The sequence below is a fragment of the Malania oleifera genome, chromosome 11 (assembly GCF_029873635.1).
Source record: "Malania oleifera isolate guangnan ecotype guangnan chromosome 11, ASM2987363v1, whole genome shotgun sequence".
Taxonomy (NCBI): Eukaryota; Viridiplantae; Streptophyta; class Magnoliopsida; order Santalales; family Ximeniaceae; genus Malania; species Malania oleifera.
This window is the reverse complement of record NC_080427.1, coordinates 42,784,595-42,799,069: the sequence shown is the minus strand read 5'-3', so window position 1 is coordinate 42,799,069 and position 14,475 is coordinate 42,784,595. Positions and strand designations below refer to the sequence as shown.

The following is a 14,475-nucleotide window of genomic DNA, read 5'->3' as shown; positions in this document are numbered from 1 at the left end:
AGTTTTTCAATACATAGTATTTGACCACTAATGACCAATTCCTATTTAAACAACTTAAAATCACTAATCCTTTATGCACATGTTTGTTGACTAGTTTTGGTACAGTGTAAAAATATGAAAGTTACAAAATAAAATTCAGTACACAGTTAACCTTGATCTGAACGGAAGAAGCAACTTAAGAAAAAAAGAAAAAAAGGAAAATGACCGTGATAGTTGAAATTAATAAATATCTAAAAGATAACAAAATCACTAAAAATGGAAGAGGGAAAAATAGCATATATGAAAAACACTAATGCGTGTGTCATACAATATTTCAATCGCATGAAAATGTTATTTCTTCGTATTTGAAAAATATAGGTGAAAAAATTATACATTACATGAAATTCTCTAAGTCCATTCTAATACCATGTTTGGAAATTAGGAAAAAATTCAATTATGAATTTGTATTTGCATAGATCTAAATAGAACTCGACATAAAATTTTATATCATATTTCATTCAAAATCAAATTATGAACACTAAATTCATAAATATGGTAAACATTTTTGAAATTGACATATCGAGTAAAATTATAATACATCAATGCAGTTCGTTGAGTTAGGTATTTTTTTTTTACATGAATGAAAAAAATGTGGATCCCACATACACAAAATACAAATAAGTTTCACTTTTGAAAAAATCACCAATACAACATTATAGATAATTTGTTGTAAATTTAACATGACATCATCATTTTAAAAAGTTACTCTTATTTTAATGCGAATTACAAAAAAATAATTTACGTAAAGGAGAGTATATGTATTCAATTTACAAATTAAAATACACAAGTTGTACCGTAATGCATTAGTAATTTTTTTGTATGTAAAACATGGTCTGTGATGCTACAAAAATCGAGACTAAATTCATTTTCAAGTAAATAATATTTAAAATATTAAAATGATAACAATAATAATACATTTAAATATGAGTATCATTTTTACAATGAATATAAGTGGGATTTTTTATTTTATTTTATTTTTTGTAAAGGGATTACGTGGCAGTGAGGGGGACGAGGGAGGCAGCGCAGAGGAAAAATCAGCAGCGAGGGCAAGCCCGTAATATGGGAGGGAAAGTCGGGGCAATCTCGGAACTTCGCTGGAAAACAATTAAACTTTTATTTTAAAATAAAATAACAAAATGCATCGGGGGGATTTACGAGGCCACATTTTGCAAAAATAAAATTAAAAATTTTAAAAATGAAAAGAAGAAAAATAAAATAAAAAAAACAGATAAAAACAGAAGAGGAGAGTTTTCGGACACTCTCCACCGGCACCCACTGCTCTCCTCACCCACCCACCCACCCCAATTTAAGAGAGAGAAACACCACACACATGCGAGAGAGAGAGAGAGAGAGAGAGAGAGAGCACACACGCACGACACACACAGCGCATCGACATTTGCAGGCTCCTTCAAATCAAATCTCCACCTAAATTCTTAGCCACCGATGCTCTGCGCTGCGATGAAACCCTAAGGACTTCTCTCCGTCTTCCGCTCAGCTTCCTTCGTCTTTGGCTTCCGCTTCTCTTCTCTTCTCTTGCCTTGTGCTTTTTTTTTTTTCTTCCCTTTTTCAGCTTCGGATACGGATAAGATACGCCGTCATCGGATGATCGGAATGTCACGTGCCTGCACCGAAGATCCGACGCCTGCCGGCTGCTCTCCACCTGCCTTCCTGCCCTGAATGCCTCGATTCTTCTAGTTCCTGACTCCGATTCACTTTGTCCGCGACGATCTGTGAGTACCGCTGCTTCTTTCTTTCACGTACGTTCTTTTCTTATGCACGAAAACCTTATCAGCTTTCGATTTTGCACCAGCAATCCCTGAGCTTTTAGAATTCTTTGCTGCTTGTGGAGTTTTGCGATCGTTGGATGAGAAGTTTGATTGGTTGCTGCGATTCGGATGATGATACTCTTTTCTTTCCGTTTGTTTTATTCTCTCTCTAGGATACTGTTGCCGTAACCGGTTTCAGTTTTGTTTAATTTACATCGCCGATGAGTTTTCCGGGCCCTGCTATCTCTTTTTCTATTTCAGTTTAGTGGTCGGAGATTTTTTTTTATTTTTTATTTTTTTGTTGAAGCTAACTGCTGGTCCAGACAGATGAAGAGAGTTTCATCCGATTTATGTATATTTTAAGCTGCATTTTCTTTCTCATTGCTTCATTTTGAAAAATAAAATGACTATATTGTTCTGCATCTATTGCTTTCCAACCATGCGTTTTTTCAGCCTTTTTTGCTCTGATCTTTTATTTTGATGGTAACTGAGCGTGGCTCTGAGTGTTTTTCAACTTTTTTGCCCTGTTTATTTTTAACCCGTCAGTCCCACAATCATTGCTGCTGAGCAATCGTACCTATTATTCTGCATCGCTGTTATTTCTATGTAAGGTTGTCTTGAAGATTTAATTTTTTGCTGCTTAAAGGGCGCTTACATTGTTTATAGGTCCTGCCAAATATGAGTTTACCCCCGATTTCTGTTTTTTTTTTTTTTTAAACGGAATTACAGAAGATCTGAAGGGATTAGGGGAATTGAGTGGGATGTGATTTGCATGGGGTGAGGATGCCAGAGCTGAGAAGTGGAGCCCGAAGATCAAAGCGACTTGATGATCTTCAGCCTAACCCACAACCTATTGATCAACCAGACAATTGGTTACTTCCTGCTCAAAACAGAACCAGGAGAAGAGTTGGTGGAAGAGGAAGGGGTTCTAATGCTACACCCGTAGCAAAAGGGCCTGGAGCAGCAATACCAACTAGGCCAACTGCTGCTGGCAGGGGCAGGGGTATTAGGCTGATAGATTTAGACCCGGATCCTCCGTGTGAGATCATTCCTGAAGCTGCTGCTGTAGGGGCTGCAGATCCTGCTTACAACAGAATTGAAAGGGTAGCAGATAAAGATATTGTGATGGAGGGTGGAAGTGCGGAGAAGATAATGGGAGTTGAAGAAGAAGCAAGCACAACGCCAGTCCCTGAGAGAGTATCCAACTCTTTGCCCTTCAATCCTCTTAATTTAATTTGTGTACAGATTTTTCAGAAAAAAATGAGCTTTGGATTGTTTTTAATGGCATATGCACTTTCTTTTGTCGGGTGCAGGTACAAGTGGGTAATTCTCCTGCATATAAAGTAGACAGAAAGTTGGGCAAGGGTGGTTTTGGCCAAGTTTATGTTGGCAGAAGGGTAAGTGGTGGCACTGAGAGGACGGGAGCAGATGCAATCGAGGTACTACTCAATCACTCATACCCTAGTTGGAAGTTTTCTATTTTTTGGTGATATATGCTACGGATTCATTCTATGATTTGTAACATGCCTTTTCTGCACCGCTGTTGGATTCATCCTCACTGAATATGTGATGCCGTGAGATCTTTTGTCACAGGTGGCATTGAAGTTTGAGCACCGAAATAGTAAAGGTTGCAATTATGGCCCTCCTTATGAGTGGCAAGTGTACAAGTAAGCATTGTATTTAGTATCTTCATTTACATATCATATTTATAATTGCTCAAACTTTAATTGTTATCAATAGACCTTCTTATTATTTGATCATATTTCCTTTTTCTTTTTGAAAAATTTGGAAGCACGTTGAATGGGTGTTATGGGATTCCATGGGTTCACTACAAGGGTCGTCAAGGAGATTTCTATATACTGGTGAGATTTGATTTGGATCTATTTATTATCAATACTTAATGACTTACATATTATTTCTTAAGGAAGCTGATTAAATTTTTCAGGTCATGGATATGCTAGGACCAAGTCTTTGGGATGTCTGGAATTCTTATGGTCAATCGTAAGAAATAGAAACTCTCCCCCTCTCTCTCTCTCTCTCTCTCTCTCACACACACACACACACGTGCGTAAGAAATAGAAACTCTCTCATCTAGAACGCTCATGGACACGTGTAAGAAATATAAACATTTAGACACATACAAACGCAGACAGTGGCACACACAATCACCTAGAATGCATGTTTTGGTACACTCTGTAAACAGAAACACGTAGGCATCATGCGCACCATTTTTGTTCACAGCATGTTTGATTTATTTTGGCCACAGTATGTCCCCAAATATGGTGGCTTGCATTGCTGTGGAAGCAATATCAATCCTTGAAAAGCTTCACTTGAAGGGGTAAGTCCTTATACTGACTTCCATGTTTTACTATTTTAATGCGTTTTTTTTTAATTGTCAGTACTGTGCACTATGTTCTTATTTACTGTTTGTATTTGTGCATTTTGTTTGTTTCCTTGAACAAGGTTTGTGCATGGAGATGTGAAGCCAGAGAATTTTTTACTTGGTCAACCTGGCACTCCTGATGACAAGAAGCTCTATCTTATTGATCTCGGTTTGGGTGTGTTGCCCTTCCCTATGTTTGTCAATATCCCTTTTTAAGAAGAGTATTGATGGTGATCATATTTCTTTAAGTTAAGCAACATGCATGTGTTAGTTCTGGGGATTGGGTGGGCATTTTTATGAATTATTCGGTTGCACCTGGATCTAAGCTGTTTTAGAGCAAATTCATTTGTGGGATATTTTATTAATGGTGTTGTCAATATATTTTGGCTCAGCATCTAAATGGAAAGATGCATCATCTGGTCAGCATGTTGAATATGATCAGAGGCCTGACATATTCAGGTTTGCGGATATCTCTATTTTTTTTTTCTTCCAAAAAACATGCTTGATTGTTAATTCATCATGTATTAATGTCTTTGTTGTTCAGGGGAACAATAAGGTATGCAAGTGTACATGCACATTTAGGCCGGACAGGTAGTAGAAGGGATGATCTCGAGTCATTAGCATACACATTGATCTTTCTCATTAAGGGAAGGCTACCATGGCAGGGTTACCAAGTAAGTTTTATTCTCTTTTGATGTGCTTGGTTGAGGGTTTCTCCCTTGTTCTGATATTTTGTGTTATCTTTTTAAATATTACAGGGAGACAACAAGAGTTTCCTTGTTTGTAAGAAGAAAATGGCAACTTCTCCGGAGTTGATGTGTTGCTTCTGCCCTCCGCCATTTAAACAGTTTCTTGAAGCTGTGACAAATATGAAATTTGACGAGGAGCCAAATTATGCAAAGCTCATTTCTCTTTTTGAAAGCTTGATTGAGCCATGCACTCCATTGAGACCAATTAGAATTGATGGAGCTCTTAAGGTTGTCAGTTCTCTCTGAGACACACACCTGCATGCACTAGGTGCTAAGATTTCTCAATTTTTTTGTTATGTTAAAAGAGCATAAAAAACAACTTATATTGTCTTTGTATGCATAGGTTGGGCAAAAGCGGGGAAGATTGCTTATAAATTTGGAAGAAGATGAGCAACCAAAGAAGAAAATACGATTAGGTAGCCCAGCCACTCAGTGGATTTCAGTTTACAATGCACGTCGTCCCATGAAGCAGAGGTAGATTGCGACATTAATCAGTATAATTATAGCACACTGTAATTTTTGATTTATCATAATGTATAGTTTATTATCATTATTGTTTTTTTGACCATAAGTATCAGAATGGAGTCTTTGTCTTCTGCTCAAGTTATTTGTTGCTAACAATAAACTTTCCTTCCAATCTCTGCTCGACTCTTGTTCTTGTCTAGGTTGTGGTTTTTTTTTTTTTTTGGTGGTATTTAGGTTCAGGGTTTAGAGAATGTTTTAAAAAAACTGCTTCTTTCTTATACAAGATTTTTAGAACCTTATGGATAAATAAGATTGTGTTTTTGTAATTAATATAGACCAGTTCGTTAATGTTAATTTAATGACTCTTGGACATTTAACCGCTAATTCTCTTGCGCATTTAATCCCGTGGAATGTGTATATGTGCATGCATAGACTCAAATGTACGCATGCACTAAATGCATGGGATGTTAATGTTAGATTACCACTTTATCTAAAAGTTTAACACTCTCCTTCATGTGCAGCCCAACAATGTGCAGAGAGACACACACACAATAAATAAATTGGGAATACAATAATCTTTTAAATGCCACGTAGTAATGCGAGCAACGAGACTAGTGTTCAGGATCTCCTGGTTTCCAGCACTGATACCATGTTAGATACTACTTTATCTAAAAACTTGAGCTGTTAGGCTGTGGGCCAACCATGTCTATTAAACTTAACAATTAATGTTTTTGTTGTTAGCATTAACTCTCTGCGTATCACTCCTGTCAGCAAGAATATTCATGCTAATAACACGTATTTGTCTAACCAGACTGTGCTGTCATCTCAGACAGAATTTTGAATGGTCAAAAGCCTGCTATTGCCTGGTTTTTGTGATATGCACAAGAGCTTAGGCTTTTGTTTGTCACAAGAACTTCTTAAGGGGTTGATTGAAAGTGTGTGGCAACATTTGGAACAAAGCTGCCTGTCTAATTTTTGTGGGGTTTAAAAAATATTTTGTGAAGCCAGCAAGGGAAGTAACTCATTTTCTAGATTCTTATGAAGAAAATTTTATTTTTAAATATTTTTATGGCTAGTATTAATTCTTCAAAAGATGCATTTATGATGTTATGATATTGTTAGTGTGGTCTAATGAAGCAAACTTCTGGCCAATTCAGCTTTATTAAGTTTCAGATGGGGTTGGAGGTTGGGATTAGTTTGTTGGTTTCATGATGTGCCAGAGACGATAAGCGTGCGTTTCTTTGCCTTATATATATACTCTAGCTTAGCATTAAATTTGATACTATAATCATCAACCCAACTTTGAATTATATGATACTCTTTGAATCTTAAAATCTTCAATAGTTCTGTATAATACTTGCACTTGTTGTCAATGATGACCTCAGCCATTAATGAATGGGGTTACTAATAAATGGATCTGTAGGGCATGAAGAATAATTTTTAAGAGTGCAACCATAAGTTAGTCCCTACGCCATTTAGTATTCCCTTGCCTGAACCCACTCTGTCCCAATAATTGCACCGCTTGTAATTCAAGTTGCCCCAAACACAAATATAAATATATAAAAAGCACAAATGGTATTTATATTATTTGTGGATGTGCAATGAAGTTAATGTTCAAACTCAAACAAAATTTGAACTTGGGAAAGTGTGGAAGTGAAAAATGGTAAATCCGACTACAATGCAAAAACCTACAAATTTTAATGCTGTATCCGAAGCAGATTCTGGGTATTGGGTAAACATTTGGGGCAATAGTTGGAGTCCTGACGGGAGGTGGGGCTCTGAATGATTTGGGGATGGATCCACAATATAGGTGGAGGGCACGATAATATTCGGGGCGGTGATGATAAGAGCAATCCCAGAGATTTCCTCCATTTAAATCCCTAAGAATTAAGAAATGAAGAACGGGAAATTCACAAACTCCAGCAAGTTGAATTGTTGAATGGTAGTCACTGCAGAATCTGTTTAGTGCAGATGGATATTATTTTATTATCAAATGCAGTCAAACCGCGCAACCATGACGGGGAAAGGATTTTTTTGAGCTTCAAATTCAAGGAAGACATTAATGTGGGAGAATATGCTAGAATTGATTATAGCAAGGAATTGTCCTTATAGGGTTTTTGCTAACATTTAAAGACTAAGAGGTAGTATAATTTAAATTAATTTTAGATCAGTTGATTGAAATGGATATTAATGGAAATATTGGTGTGCTTTTGATTAACTGTTAGGATTGGCTGGTGACTGGCTGGATTTATTTGCATCTTTTGTGAGCTTAGCATGTAAATTGATGCTGATAAAATGTGAAATTTAGTATACTCTCATCCCCCCTCCTCCAAAAGTACACAAATGCAGAATACAGGAAGTGCTAAATTTTTAAAGTAGGAAGGAAAGACCTGTAACTTATTTGTGTAGAGAGGGTCGAAACCCATGCCATATCTGTCTATGCTTATGAATACATTTTCAAGAGCTCTAATTCTCACGATTCTTATGAATCTTTGCTATGTTGTTTCCAAAATCTTTAGATTTCAATTTACAAGACTTGCTTTCTTTTTTCACCCTATAGAGGTAGCTTCCAAGCGGAAAATTCGGATTTGACGTTATTGTAGGTCCACTCTGGCCTCTTAACTGAGCTGTCTTTTCTTTTGTGTACTTTTTGTTTTAAATGTGCAAATAATTAGCTTATACCTCTGTTGGCTACTCTTCTCTTGAATACATTGGAATAAAAAATCTTGGATCTTATGCAGAAGCTTGTAAAGCCTCTTTGCTCCTGTCAATATTGCTTGCAAGTTGCAATATCAAAATTTAGAGTTAAATATATTTAGAGGAGTGGGCATGGATCAAATGATTGGATGATTACATGATCTTAAGGCATGTTTCCTATAAATAGTTGAAATTATTGCACTAAAGAATCTAATAAAAGTGGATGGTGAAGAGAATATGGTTATGGAGAATGTAATAACAGTTTACTCTTTTGGCTTTTCCTGCTAGTTTGTTATTTTGTATAATGATAGGGTTCATTGTCTAGATCAATTATTTTATAGATATTTGTTCAAACCTGCAAGCTGCATAACGTGAATTTCTTAAATTTTTTTTATTGGCCATCTTTATTGAGTGAGATTCATCCAGTGGGATTCTTACAGATCATAGTTACCTGGAAACGCTAACACCCTAGTGAACCACGTATTGGTACGAATGTTTCAAAACGTAGAACATTTTTGTTTTGGTACGCTAACTCTAATGATCCAAAGTTTGAATTCAATATTTTTCACATGTAACTTTTTATTAGTTAGAACTGGGGAATCATCACATTTTAATTCTATTTCTGTCGGTATTAATCTATTTCTAACCGGAAAATCTCTTCTACATTTAGAAACACCTCAACATTCTCTCCAAAATAGACAAGTGCTATTATGCCTTTTTTCACCAATATATCTATTTATATATACCCCTAATGTTCCACTTTGAGCATGTTCCATAACGTAATCCCATTATGGTTCCATGAACCAGAACGTTCTAGGCAACGTTGTTAATGATTGTTCATTTGGATTTGTTATCTTTGCAAAAGCTTCTCTGCAAAGTTAAGTGATTATGACCATGAATGACGTAAAACACTTCCAAATTAATCAAATATTTTTTTTTCTAAATTTTCTGTTTTAATTTTCAAAGACCCATTGATGATCACTTTAAGGACCCCTTTTATAGTGTCAACCTGGAGTGGAAATGTGAAATATTTTTAGGAAAGACAACAATCATTTGGTCTGTAGATATAATCTTTCTTTTCTCCCCCTTGGAATATAAAAGATTTCCTTTGGGAAAGTTTAGCTATGGTTGGGAAAGGAACGGACCACAAGTTTTGCTCTCTGTGTTTCTTAGATAAATTGAAATTCATTTGTTTTTGATTTTGTTGTCGTGCACGTCTACTATCTGAATATAGAGTCTAGGTAGCAATTTACATCATGAGGCTTGGCTTTGAGAGGATGTGCACATTGAGTGCCTTAAAAATGATATGCTTAAGCAAGTGTAGGTGAATCCTAGGGGTTATGCTCAACTTGAATTAACGATATCTTTTGTGCATTTCTAGATATCACTACAATGTAGCTGATTCAAGGCTGCGCCAGCATGTAGACAAGGGTAATGAAGATGGGTTATATATCAGCTGTGTTGCCTCTTCAACAAATCTTTGGGCCCTAATCATGGATGCTGGGACTGGTTTCTGTTCCCAGGTTTATGAACTGTCAGCTGCTTTCCTACATAAGGTTATAACAAACATGATGACTGCTTTTATCTTCTTCGTTTTTTTTTAGTAACTTATTTTCTTTGAGTCTTGAGACTCTTGAGTGCATCATTGATAATTTTTAGTACTTGTTGGATTTTTTCAGGATTGGATTATGGAACAGTGGGAAAAAAATTATTACATCAGTTCTATAGCTGGTGCAAATAATGGGAGTTCCTTGGTGGTTATGTCCAAAGGTTGGTTAGCTTGTGTACTGATTTACAATATGGTGTACATGTGTGTGTATCCCTGCGTGTATTTTTTGTTGATGATAATAGCATGTCTCTTTTGAAGCTGGGCAGCCTGAGCCACTATTAATAGAATAGATCACCATGATGCATATGGTTTGAATTGTGACTGAGGACGTTTACAAGCTGAGCAGTGATTTTACACCTTAAAATTGATGCACATTTCATCTTTTCTTAGTGTTAATTTTATTCATTTCCTAATGAGTTGCATAATTTTTTGCGTCCTCTTTTGGTTTTTCAATCTGAAGTTCACTACTTCTCTCTTGGCAGTGTAGTCAGGTCTCTTAATTAATTGTTATAGGTCATTCTGTGTTCAAGTTGTGCTGCCGGAACCTTCTAAAATGCACTCATCTAGTTCTCTCTCCCATCATGTCAATACTCACTTGATATCCACATTTTTGTTCTCTTCATTCTATTAATGTCTTTTTAAATGCCTAACATTTTACCCCATAAGGCATGCCTTGTCGTACAACTTATGTAGTTTCAATTGCAAATGTGTATTCTCCTCTATATCCTACCTTATTTGTACAGGTGGTAACTTTGAAACCTCTGCTTTCTATTGGAAACTTTGACTTTGGCTGGGCCTTCTCTGGTTGCTGTATTATTAATTAAATTTGTTACAATTGGTTGAATTTATCTTAGGGGTCATTTGGAATTATTATAAAAAATTATGAAAGTAAAATCTAAGAAATAGTCAAAAACTGAAAAATGAAAACCAGCAACCAGCTTGGTTAATATTATTTCTAAAATTAAAGCAAATTAAATCCTTGAATCAAATAACTATTAAAAAATATGACTAGAATAGCACAAATATAGAAAGATGCAAATTTAGAAAAAAATATAATAAAATAGAAATTTTTATTATTATTTTACTTAATTTTTTAATTATTGTATTTCAAAACTCACTGTTTAGTTCTACAAGAGCAATATTATTGTGCATGACAATTGAAAAATAGTAAAAATATTTTTAAAATGACTTGTTAATTATTTAATTATTTAATCCACCAAATTAGTTCTGGATATTGAAGTATTCTGGGTCGCCAAGACAATTGAAAATTATAAAATCTTATTTTCAAATATATATATATATATATATATGTATATATATTTGCAAAAACAACTGAAAACTGGCTGCAAAAACAGAAAACAAACATGCTGTCCTGCTTTTTCATATATATATATATATTTGCAAAAACAACTGAAAACTGGCTGCAAAAACGGAAAACAAACATGCTGTCCTGCTTTTTCACTTTACAGCAATGGAAACTGAATCGAGTTGATATCAAACATCCCCTTACTTTCTGAGCTTCTCAGTTAGGCTTGTGTCTAGTGCTGTGGTTTCATTTGGTGCTATTCTATCTCAGCTCTCTGTGTGGGCAAACACCAAAAAGGAAAATATATATATATACTACTACAACTACAACCCCACTGGGTAGAGTTGACTATATGACTCTTCCTATCGTTCTGCATGATCTAGGGCAATTTACTCAGAAAGTTACCTGTGGATGATATTCTTGAGAAAAAAATGATCTTTAATTATTGGTAGATGTGGATCTTAAGTAGGTTAATTTTGTAAATGAAAAAAAGAACTGATTTATCAATCTGCATTTAGTATGTTAATTATATAGCCAATCTGGGATGGGTTGGCCTGAAAATTCTAAGCCTTGGCCTCAGTTTGGAAGTATTTAAGTTTCGAGTTTCGGATTTTTCAGGCCTATGTTTGTATTTTCTATTCATTTAATATCTCTTTGGTGTCATTGACGTAAGAGATGTCGTTTCTAGTCAATCTGTTTCTATTTCTATATATGGGAAGTTTAAAAAGCATCACAAACCTCCCTTTTTCTTTTCTGTTCCCAGCTCAAAGCTTGGTCAGGCAGTTTATATGCTAAACTAACTGGGCTGAATGGGCTCTAGCTGTACCTCCTTGGTTTTTGGCTCGTCTTTGCTGTGAAATTATGAAAGAACAATAATCACCAAATTAGGCTTACCTCATTGCCACAACCATTATCATTGGTGCGTTGTCATTCTTCAACGAGCAAATGATTCCAAAAGAACATTAAACCTGTTTGTTATTAGTAGAAAAATGGAAAACATCTAAAGCTATTTGTTTACATAAATGGAGCATTATCACCATGATATTGTTTGTCCAAGTGTTGCTGGTTGTTGAAGTTTTGGTGTGTCGGACGTATGAGATATTAAACATCATAGTTATGCTGCTGCTGAACTTTGGTTCTGGATTTGTCCACTTGAATCAAGTGTTCTATTTTTCATGGCTTTGAGTTGCTTATCAGGAACTCCCTATACCCAACAGTCCTACAAAGTGAGCGAATCCTTTCCTTTCAAGTGGATTAATAAGAAATGGAAAGAAGGGTTCCATGTTACTTCCATGACTACTGCTGGCAGTCGCTGGGGCGTGGTAATGTCAAGGAACTCTGGATATTCAGATCAGGTATGACTATTCTATCAAATCAAGTATTAGCTAGTATGCCGTTCTATGAGGCACTGGGAACACTTCTTTCTAGTGTATCTGACCTGTATTTGTCTTCTTTCTTTTTTGGACTTGCTAATATAAGGTCGTGGAGCTTGATTTTCTGTATCCGAGTGAAGGCATACACCGGCGATGGGAGAGTGGTTATAGGATAACATCTATGGCTGCTACTGCTGATCAAGCAGCCTTCATACTAAGCATACCGAAACGGAAAATGATGGACGAAACTCAAGAAACCCTGCGTACTTCCGCCTTTCCAAGTACCCATGTAAAGGTAGGTCATGTGCTTCCCTGCTCCCTCCCCCCCCACTCAATAGTCAAAATCCTCGACGTCTGCTCTTCTAGACTCGCAGGAATTTATGAATTTAGAATTTGATCCCAATGAAGGGTCTTTGTTTCATCTGCCTCATGCATTCCATGCATGTTGATTTCTTTCTTTATTCTTTCCTCTAGAGTTCTAAAGTGTGATCCCGGAATACCCGAGTCCTGAAAGATACTATATGGCTTCCTATTCTAGAAAACACACTATGTTTTGGGCGTTCTTGGCTATAATGATTACTGAACATCTTTAAATTCTGGCCATTCACTATGCAATTGATTCTTCTTGCAGGAAAAATGGTCCAAAAATCTCTACATTGCATCGATCTGTTATGGCCGGACTGTTTGCTAATGTGTAGTAGAGTGTATATTTGTTAATTTGGTGAAGAGAAATGGGTTAAAATTTTGAATGCCCGAGAGGAAGTTTCCGGTTGGAGGTTTTTGCTGTTAAGAGGGGTGGGGATAGTTGCTTTCTCTCGTAATCAGAAGGAACTTCAGAATTCTTATTGGAGAACCCTCTTTTTTATGTTACTGTAAAAGGTTTATAAAGGAAAGGAAAAACAACAGGTTCAAGAGTTGCAAATAGGTGCCCTGGAACCAACCTGAGCTGGTGAGGACTGTTTGTTTAATAACTTGTACATTGAAAATACTGGCCCTTCAATTGCCTGCCAATTTGTGGCTTTATGATTGCCAATTTCCCATTGTGCTTTAAATTATCACAAAATAAAATAAAAAACCATATTTGTCTTCTTTTTTTTTTTTTTTTTCTTATTGCTTGGTAAAAGATGCATGCCTTGCTTTTTATGTTTTAATGGGAGGACGTCTTTGCTAAGGTGGAAAGTACTAATCGAAACAAAGTTAAACCTGGACTGCATGCATACCATATTAAGACACATTTTAGCCGTGCACTTGGATTCAGTTAAATTTAGTTTTAGTTTAGGTATGTTTGGAAGAATGGATTTTGAAGTCTTGATTTGGATTTCTGTGGCTTCGGGAAAAATTCAAAAATTCAATACAGCATTGTATTATGATTAGTTCTCTACAATATTGTTGAAATTCATGCTTTCAAGCAGATGAGGAAGCAAAACAAACACTGTTTCGAAACTGAGCAGTGATTTGAGTTTTGAAAATCAAGTTGTATTTTATTCTATTTTATTTTTTCTTAAAATGCCGATTATGGAGTGCAAAACAATGACTTGCCGGCAATTAAGTCAATTCATTTTGGTGACACCAGTCCAATGGTAAGACATACTTCCAATATGTTGGGTGTAATTTAGTTAAATTTTGGTCAACACACTCCCCTTTGGAATTACTTGATTTCTTGAAGTAAGATTTAATGGTTAATCAATATGTTTAAAGGTATAGAGAATGTCGTATAAGGTGTGGTTACAAATTTAAAAGTATTTGAATGTTCAAAATAAGAACATCCTAGATTATCAAATACAAATAAATATTCAAGTAATACAACGAAAGAATCTTAGGTTATCGTAAACTATCTGGTATCAATCATTCTTCAATTGTAAGTAGGGGTGGCGAAACAGGTTTACGGGCCGAGTTCAGTTAGGTTGAAAATAGGTCGGATCGTAAATGGGTCAATGTTAAATGGATTACAACCATCTAAACCCTAACCTTCTTGTTTATTAAAGGAGCCGGTCATGGGTTACTTGTTTAAAAAATAATTATATATTTTATTTATTAAATCTTACAAAAAAAAAATTGTAAAATGTAAAAAAAAAAAAAAAATGCGGA

The 14,475-nt window shown here is 35.6% G+C and overlaps 1 protein-coding gene across 4 annotated transcripts; it reads left to right on the top strand.

Annotated features, from left to right (window-relative positions):
- Positions 1–1,284: 1,284 nt before the first annotated feature.
- Positions 1,285–13,476, top strand: LOC131167871 (casein kinase 1-like protein HD16). 4 transcript variants are annotated; one of them, XM_058126892.1, is made up of 17 exons: positions 1,285–1,769; positions 2,535–3,002; positions 3,119–3,244; positions 3,399–3,472; positions 3,598–3,667; positions 3,751–3,806; positions 4,072–4,143; positions 4,269–4,363; positions 4,581–4,647; positions 4,733–4,862; positions 4,947–5,165; positions 5,281–5,411; positions 9,481–9,655; positions 9,779–9,869; positions 12,212–12,369; positions 12,494–12,682; positions 13,019–13,476. In XM_058126892.1, the coding sequence occupies exons 2-17, from the start codon at positions 2,589–2,591 to the stop codon at positions 13,076–13,078; spliced, it is 2,127 nt and encodes a 708-aa protein (XP_057982875.1). In that variant the 5' UTR covers positions 1,285–1,769; positions 2,535–2,588; the 3' UTR covers positions 13,079–13,476. The 4 variants fall into 4 exon arrangements, with proteins under 4 accessions (XP_057982875.1, XP_057982873.1, XP_057982874.1 ...); XM_058126891.1 differs by having other exon boundaries at positions 1,306–1,796; XM_058126890.1 differs by having other exon boundaries at positions 12,494–13,476.
- The last annotated feature ends 999 nt before the right edge of the window (positions 13,477–14,475 follow it).

Excerpts from the sequence above, each read along its gene's own strand:
- LOC131167871 (XM_058126890.1), top strand. The coding sequence starts at position 2,589 with ATGCCAGAGCTGAGAAGTGGAGCCCGAAGATCAAAGCGACTTGATGAT. Across the intron at positions 4,144-4,268 it reads GAAAAGCTTCACTTGAAGGG|GTTTGTGCATGGAGATGTGA; the intron begins GTAAGTCCTTAT and ends TCCTTGAACAAG. Across the intron at positions 9,656-9,778 it reads CAGCTGCTTTCCTACATAAG|GATTGGATTATGGAACAGTG; the intron begins GTTATAACAAAC and ends GGATTTTTTCAG.